The sequence below is a fragment of the Clytia hemisphaerica genome, unplaced genomic scaffold, assembly GCF_902728285.1.
Source record: "Clytia hemisphaerica strain Z4C2 unplaced genomic scaffold, Clytia hemisphaerica genome assembly, whole genome shotgun sequence".
NCBI classification, from domain to species: domain Eukaryota; kingdom Metazoa; phylum Cnidaria; class Hydrozoa; order Leptothecata; family Clytiidae; genus Clytia; species Clytia hemisphaerica.
This window is the reverse complement of record NW_027103917.1, coordinates 1,586,602-1,595,172: the sequence shown is the minus strand read 5'-3', so window position 1 is coordinate 1,595,172 and position 8,571 is coordinate 1,586,602. Positions and strand designations below refer to the sequence as shown.

General features: G+C 37.1%; 3 protein-coding genes across 3 annotated transcripts in view; 2 read left to right on the top strand and 1 right to left on the bottom strand.

Moving 5' to 3' along the window:
* The window catches only part of LOC136809388 (uncharacterized), a 33,525-nt gene extending 33,271 nt beyond the window's left edge, over window positions 1-254 (bottom strand). Inside the window, exon 1 of the mRNA XM_067065915.1 lies at window positions 5-254. Coding sequence (XP_066922016.1) covers window positions 5-147 — 143 coding nt within the window. The 5' untranslated portion in view covers window positions 148-254. The remainder of the gene's footprint in view (window positions 1-4) is intronic.
* Window positions 1-8,571, top strand: part of LOC136809397 (sialin-like) — a 151,809-nt gene that overhangs the window by 88,298 nt on the left and 54,940 nt on the right. The window lies entirely within an intron of this gene.
* On the top strand, window positions 407-3,246 carry LOC136809389 (uncharacterized). Its single transcript, XM_067065916.1, has 5 exons — window positions 407-590; window positions 2,090-2,152; window positions 2,370-2,413; window positions 2,721-2,741; window positions 3,038-3,246. The coding sequence occupies exons 1-5, from the start codon at window positions 462-464 to the stop codon at window positions 3,090-3,092; spliced, it is 312 nt and encodes a 103-aa protein (XP_066922017.1). The 5' UTR covers window positions 407-461; the 3' UTR covers window positions 3,093-3,246.

Sequence of the window (8,571 nt, the reverse complement as noted above, 5' to 3'; positions counted from 1 at the left end):
TTTCAAGTCAACCGAAATCACCTCATTCTCAAAATCTTGATTTCCAACTTTCAAATGGACATTTCTTTCCAAAACACCAATCTTCGGATGCCTATGTGAAAAAACGACTGCAACAAGGGCAGCCAAGATCAATGGACGAAGATCCATATTCTTTTAGTTAACTTTTCCTTTCAAATTTCCTTTCCTTGGCTGGTGATGCTAGAAGCTACTTGCTACTTCAAAATCAAATCCTCGAGTTTTATAACTTTTCCCGTTTGGGATGTTTATCTTTAACGGAAAAGCTCTGCGGCAGAGAACAAATTTATACATATGAAGAATTGCTTCAAAGGAAGAGTGTTACAATTACGTCATCTTTGTTATTCAACCCCGGGTCTCCATAAATCTTGAGAGAAAGTGAAAGTGAATCTCAGCTGATTTTTGAATCATTTTGGTAAACAGTGAAGTGAAGGTGTCAAGTGAAAATGTCTGCCAGAAATCAACATTATAAGAATTCTGAAGTCAAAGGAAGAGTCAATGAACGAATAGAAAGTGTTCTTCTCGATTCAGGAAAACTTGCACAAGCTATAACAAAGAGTTCAAGATCTAGAGAGGTATTTTCTTATCATTATTTTAGTCGCGCTCGCTGTTTAACGACCCTCGACATGGCCAGAGAATTCTCGGGCTAAAACTTTTATTGGAATTTGCGTAAAGCCAGAGTATGGCCCGAGCTGGCCCGAGAATTCGGGCCGTGTTTGGGCCACACGCGGGCCACAAGCGGGCCACAAGCGGGCCAAATTTTGAAAACATGATTTTAAACAGGCGTGTAATTTAAGGACTGAATTTTTTTAACATTTTCTTTGAGAAAAACTTGGTTTCTCTTAATTATATTAAATATATGAATGTTGTAAATTCATATAAATATTAAATGTCTTATTTGGTAGGTATGAAAACATAGTTATAAATATACTTAGGGTGGAAATATTTACTAGTAAACTGGTCCTGGTTTTAAACTGAAGCGTGTCCACGGGAAGCTCGTGAAGTTTTTTTGATCGATATAAACAAAGCACACAAATTTTATTTTGTACTATTTGTTTGACTGGACATGCTGAATCAATTTAACATTTAACATGGCCCGAATGACTCGGGTCATGTTCGGGCCAAAAGAATTGATAGGGTCTCTCGGCCTGAACATGGCCCGAAGAGGCCCGAGAATTCTCAGGCCATGTCGAGGGTCTTGCTGTTTATCTATCCTTCTATATATTTCATACTAAACTAAAAGGTCCTAGGATCCATTATTCGTGCTGCCCAGTGAAAGAGCAGAAAGTTTGAGATTGCTTGTGCAGATAGAAAGGTTCAGATTTTTCAAAATCGGCCAAATACCGTGAGATCGGGTAACTTGCATCAGTGAAGGCTAACATGCATAGCCCTCAAATGAAAGACCTGGCTGGTCATTAAAATACAAAGTTAAATCAAAACAAAAATGGTAGAGTAGAGCTGCGAGCTTTCACCCCATTTTGATGACGTCAGAGAAATAAGAATAGACCTTTTTTTAAAGGTTTTTAAAGAGGCAGCCATGTTGAATAATTATGTACTCCAGCATAAAAACAATGATACAGCCATGCATAATTACTGTATCATGCATATTTTAAAAATTATGAATGGCTTTATCATTGTTTTTATGCTGGAGTACATAATTATTCAACATGGCTGCCTCTTTAAAAAAAAGTCTATTTGAACTACTTCCATTAGGAGAAAGCTTTTGACTTCAAATTTACACCAAAGGTGTCAGCTAAATCAATAAAAGAAAGCAATCCACTAAAAAAAATTTAAAATTCTTTGCTTACGTCAGCATATTTCAGCAAAAACAGTTTTTTTGCAAAATTTGCTTCCTACAGGTTCCTGATCTGAAAAATCGCTTGCTGTAATCTGATTCATCAGGGATTTTTGAGAATCGATTTCTTTCCTCTGAAGTGAAATTTGGCACCTGGACCATGACATCCATAACCCCTTCATACTGTAAGCTAAGTTGGTCTAATGTTGACAACTCCTATCCAATACCATCATTCTTTTTTACCATTTAAATTTACAGTACTTTATTTCTTCGGTTCAGATTTTGTATCAGTGTACCAAATCATTTGCTGGGACTGACAACACAATGAATAACATAGACCAGGTATGAAAGTATTTCTAACATGGAAAGATGAATCAGCTGTGATTTATTCTCGCAACTATGTTTTTAAGTGGTTGTTGTATTGGAAACAATCAAATATAAAAAATATTATCTTTTATATTTGAGTTGTCTAAACGTCTAGAACCAAAACCCTTCAAACCGACTCCGGTTTGTATTCCTTCTCTCAAATTGGCAAGTTTTGCTCTTTTCTCATTTTCAGAACCTGAAATTAATCGAGGGCAATTTGATGAAGCTTGAAACAAAGTAAGAAATATATTTTTCCAGAAAAAAATATCATTTTTAATAATACCGTATATTCTTATGCAGTTTTTAACACGTTTTTTAAAGGAATCAGGTTTCTAATGCTCGAGCCCTGGAATGGACCAAAGAACATTTACTATATGTTAAAAAAAGCTTTATGACAAACGACCTAATCTGGAATGCTTATAAGAGAAGTTGATAGCACTTTTTATTGACTTCTTGGGTGAAAATTTCTTCGAAATAGCATCCAAATAAAAATGTTCATTATAATTTAACTATTTCGTTAAATCATATTATCTTCTCTTTCCAGCACTGACAGACTGAATACAACGTAAGTGTTATTCTCAATTTTCTTGATTTGAAAAGTGTTTACATTATGTTGTTCATTATTTATCAATCTACCATTCATCGACAATGAGAGGTAAACACATTGAAATAAAAGAGAGTTGGAATGGTACATCTAGCCCATGCTTCGTTTACCTTCTTCTAGAAGTATTCTTAGACAAATTGAATGGACACTCTGCATTGACATAAGTTTTGACATTGATTCTTATTTAGATTTAAATTTTTCAGGAGAGGCCTTTTTCGGTAAATCTGTAACATTTCTTATCTTTTACTTTCATTCAGAATGGAGAAAGTGTCATCCGTGACAAGTCAAGTTCAAAACATCAATAAGAGGTGATTTGAAAAACATTGGAGACAAAAGATCGATTTGAATGGTTGAATCGAATATCTTGAAATTTATGTCGATACTCATATAGAGGCTGCAAGTTGACAAGGAATAATTGTAATACTCTTAAAAACGATTAAATGTAATTGAGTATGATGTCTACGAACTATTTGAGATTCTTCATCGTTACATGATAAATTCAGAAATAAGGGCGATTCAAAGATTTGAACAATACCAAAATAAGCTTGTTCGAATTGTACTTATATAATTTTTTTGGAAAGAAAGATGATACTCAAGATAAACAAAGGTATATTTTATTGCACGAATATGATTTTTTGACATTTGATCGAAAAATAAAATAATACGTTGGTCCCAATTTTGATCTCGTTAAATCACATGAAAGAGTTGAAAAAAACCGTGCCGTCCAGTCCTTTAAAAATACAATTCTGAGTTTATTGATTTTGTGCAAAATGTCTTAAATGTTACAATACAAAAAATTTACAATCATTTTGAAATCAAATAAGGTTTTATAGTAACTGACAAAGATATTGGATTCAAATTTTTGATAAAAAAATAAGACAAGACGTGTCTTGTTATTTTCCCAGGTAAACAGCACAAAAGATAAAGTGAATTCAACGGAAAGTTTCTACAGTTCAAGGTTTTTAAAATAGAGATGCCATTTGACTTTCTGTCGTAAGTTTACGTCCTCTGCTTCATCGCTGAATAATTTCTTCGGCACCTCGATATATTTTTTCTCTCCGCCCTTCACCGATTGGCGGCCGCTTGCTTGTTCTGATGTACCACGTGATCGATTTCGACCAATCATACAAACTCCTTTTGCGCATGCTTCGCATAATGATTCCATATGTGGTCCACTTCCGATTGGTACTTGCTCAAATTCTTCATCATTGTCCTCGGTCTTCCCCTCGGTTGTCGAACCTTGCTCTGGCACTTGTAGTGGTGCCATGTATGTGACCGGCCCTTGAACGCCTTCAGGACCAGTCGGTAAAAACATATCAGGGGGAGCAAAGAATGTAGGCTGAAAGAGATGTTGACGTTGTCCACTGTACGAATGTGTTTGATTTTGTTGGTTTGTGATTCTCAAAGCTCTGGTATGGTTGACCATACTATCCAACTCATTTTTCTTTCGAAGGATAAATTCTGCTGATTCAGCATCCTTCTTGAGATAATATTTCGCTTCTACTTTCTCATAAACTTTGATCAGCGTTTCGTGGATAGCCACCATTTCAAAGAGAGGCATGTAGAAGAGCTTATCTTCTTCATCTCCCTTACCCTTGGCGCATTCCCGGCATTGCTGGCCAAAAGGGATCATTGTCACCTTACCAAAACGCTTCTTTGGCTTGCCAGCTTTGGTCAACATGTATGTGAAATTCATACGAGCCCGATATGAGATCCACTTCTTGTTACACTCATTGCACTTAAAAACGGCGCGGTTTTGAAGCTCGTATACCGTGAATTCTTGGTCGAGCAGCATGCTAGCATGTGGTGCTAACTTCCTTCTGTTTAGTTCGTTAAACATTTCGTTGAATACTTTCTTCCATTCCCTTTCGTTACGAAGAACAGCCATTGTTTTTTCAATCTCGATCCACAAATATTTTCAATAGATTTAAAATTCACCTCTTATATCTTTAAATATTTTGAGCTTTGGGCTGAAATTCTTTCAATATCTAATGGTCTCTGGTCTCTGTCAAATATGCTTTATTTGGTTGCAATTGTCCAGTTTTTGATAAACGTCTGAAAGAGTACTTCAAGAAATTCCTGAATCGTAGCTTTACAGTCCTTTTCTCAGTTTCCTCTTTAGAATTATTTTCAGCCAACCATCAGCAATGTCCAAAAAAAGTGTGGAGTGTTGTGTATCCTCTCTGTTTTATCAGGTTATGCAATCAAAAAATCTTTTGCTAATAATTCCCTTACTCTCTCTTGTACTTTACTTTCTGTTTCTCTATTTGTAAAATAAATACTTTTGGAATACAAATCTCAAACTTATCGAGAATTAGAAAAAATCTATCAGAAAAAAAACAAAGTTTTTTTATTCACACATTGTATCGAGATAATTCTAAGAAATATTGAATTGTTACCATGGCACACAGTTCATTTAAAATAGACAGACAGATTCATGTTTTTAAAATTCTTTTTTGAAGGCTTGTCAAGAGGGTCAGGTCATCTTTTACAAAATGAGTGTATACAAATTTGAAAGTATACAATTCATGTGCTTTTCATTACTTGATACCTTTTTTATATATGTATAGTACCCAATCCATAAGAACAGACTTCTCAAAATGCACACCTTTTTCCAGGAAATTGGAATCATGCTGCCAATGAATTGAATATTATACATGCATGAATAATCTATCACCAAAATAGTTTCGCATTCACCAGCCTTGACTTCTGTGCGGGAGGTATTCCCACTCAGTACCGTGATCCACTTTAAAATGCCCTTACCCTTATCACGAGGCTGTGATTGGAGTTGGGTTATAGCCTCTGTAATGTTGTATTTTTCAAGTTCGGCCTTGCGTGGAATGCAACGTTGTTTCTGTCACGCCTTTCACGGCTTTTCAAGATAAAAATTGAATATGGGAGGTGGAGGATATTTAACATTTTTTGGAAATTTACCCCCCCCCGGACAAGCATTAGTTGACCCCTAGACATTCAAGATTAACCTCAAACAGAGCAAAATTACCTCCAAACAGAGCAAGTTTACCCCCCCCGGACAAGGCAAATCTTGTAGATTTTTTCACTACCCCCCGGTAGTGATATCCTCCACCCCCATATGTAAGAACATTTTCTGAAAGAGCCCGTTACCAGCTTTATGTGTCACAGTAAACGAGTTTGCAGGGCTCTGGCATCCTAGCCCATGAAAAATTTAGATTTTCGCTGTGAAAAGATTATGGATGGCTTTTCTCCAAGAATTTGCCTATAAAATCGCATTGAATTTTGGCTGTAAAGATTGTAAATGCTGTTCTAGGTCTGCAGGTTTAAGTTTAAATGGTTTTTAAAATTTTCTCTGTTTTTTTGCTCACCCTAATTTCAATCGGAATATTCGTCCCCGTTAGGCCTTCTTTTCATTACTCTTTTTATTTCGAATGACTGTGTGTATTTAGGGAATTTATCGATTTAGATTAAAGGAACACCACCACCACCACCGCCGCCGCCCGATGTACTGAGAGAGGGGTGTTTCCACACTCGAAACCAGTCCCCTACTTCGCTTTTCTATGATTCTGATTGGTGAAAAGTGACTCTGGGAACGACATTGGGGTTATCACTGGTTCTCTAAAAACTACTAACGACAATAAATACTGTATAATAATTTAGACATGTTTTACACGTTTTTTTATAAGAAAAAAACTATATAAGAACATAAGGCTTCGATGGCCAAAATCTTAAGAACAAGTTAAGAACATTTTAAGGCTTTATGGATTCTAAAACACCCAATAAATGGACAAAACTGCTCACAAAATGGTGAAAATAAGAACATGTTAAGAACATTTTTAGGCTTAGAACTCAAAAAGTTGAAAACATTCGAGGCCTTCAAAAATGTTGGATATTCTTATAAAAAGAAATGTGTCGTTTGGTTAGCAGTAACCACCATTATTAAAAAAGGGCTATGCAATTACAATTACCATATCCTAGTCATAATTTGTATTGTTTTTTCGTGTATTTCATTTTCAATTTCCGGTATTTGAAAACCATGTATAGCAGTTAAGCCTGGTTGAAAAGAAGATAATCATATTATTTGATCTGGTGGGTCTAGGTCTTTTCAAATCTCCTTTACAGGAGCAGTAGCAGACAACCCTGTCCAAGACCTATTGGGAATAAACCAGTTAACATATATGTAGCAAACCTAATTACCAGAAGAGTTGCAAATCACTTGCTTTTTAATGGGTTATGAAAATCTATTCTTTTGAGCTCTAATGAGTCAGAGTGAATATTTTTCCATTAACCCTTTAAGTGCCGATGTCGTATATATACGACATGGGCTATATAGGAGGGCGAAGCCCTCCTGTAATGCCCAGTTTGAGTTAGAAATCGTTGTTTTTGGTCGAACTCGTAGGAATTAGATTGTCCTTTATGGTCAAGCAAAAAAAAATTCAAAAGTGAGTCTTTCCAGCGAAATTTTAAGCAAAAAAGTCAAAAAAATGCAAAAAATTGACAAAAATTCACTTTTTTGAGATTCTGACCGTTTTTTGACTATTTTTGGTCAACGAGTGATCCAAGAACCTCCAAATTTGGCCCTGTTTTACTTTATTCTGTCTTCTAGTGAATTGATTTGAAATTTTACCACTGGGCACCTTTTCATCAGTTCAGTCAGGTCCGCGCAGCGGGCCTGACTGCTTTAATTCCCTAACCTACCCCCCCCCCCTTGGCCGCCGCCCACCACGCCCTTCCTAAATCGGGCGGCGCCGAAGGCGCCCAAAAGAAAGAAGAGACTCTAAGCTATCCAACGAGCTATATACGAGCTTCTAATTCCTTCTAGATCAGGAGATATAAGCCCTTAAAGTTTGAACTAGCGATTTTTTAAAAAAAACTTAGAAAAAAGGACCCTGGCACTCAAAGGGTTAAGAATGAGACAGTTCAGAACAGTTTTCCAAGGACGATGATTTTCAGTGAGATAGGAGACCTACAGGCTCTGACTAATTTACTGTTACTCCCGGGTACACTCATATGGTCCGACCCACGGCATATATGCTGCTCTTAAGAGTAGGTTTTTGGAGACCATGGAAATGCATTGGAAAGGTGTTCTTGTGATAGAGTGCACTGCAAGGGTCTTCTTTTAGCTAAATACACTGTAAGGCCGTGTTTGGGGACTGTTGAATTGCAAGTCTTGAAGGTAAAAATCTGATGTACTTTATAGTTTTGACTCGCACTCATTTTGATTTGTTTTTCCAATTTTGTCGACATCTCAGGCTCACTTTTAATGGCTCAGTAGGCGCAGTAGTGTAGTGGTCATCGTTCTTGACTTCCGTGCTGGAGGTCAGGGTTCGACTCCCACTCGGTGCTGCGATTCACTTGGCAAGTGAATGTACCTTGGCCCGGGTCAACCCATACCATGTAAGGGGAATAGGGTACCATCACTCTGATACAAGAGTATGGGGAGATATGATGGACATTGAATGTGGTGTGGCGATGGTACTCATTATGTTCAGTACCTGCGAGAACGCAAGGTTCTCCCGTACTGTGCGAGTATCATCATCGATACAGCACGGCTCTGATGTGTCGTGAGCACAGAGTACAATGTCTGGTAAGCGCTAGGGGTAGGAAACTATCCTGGGACAGGGCCCGGTCCGATGATATCGGAGGGTCAGCTTCTCTCTTTTTGATGGCTTCAGCAAAATAAGACATAAAATCAAACTAAACTGTAAGGGTCTGGTAAAATGCACTGTAAGGGTACATTTTCTATGCTCAAGGGCTGTAAGGGTCCGATTTTGAACGCCATTTTTGGCGGCACATACCGTCGTTTAGAAACGAGTGC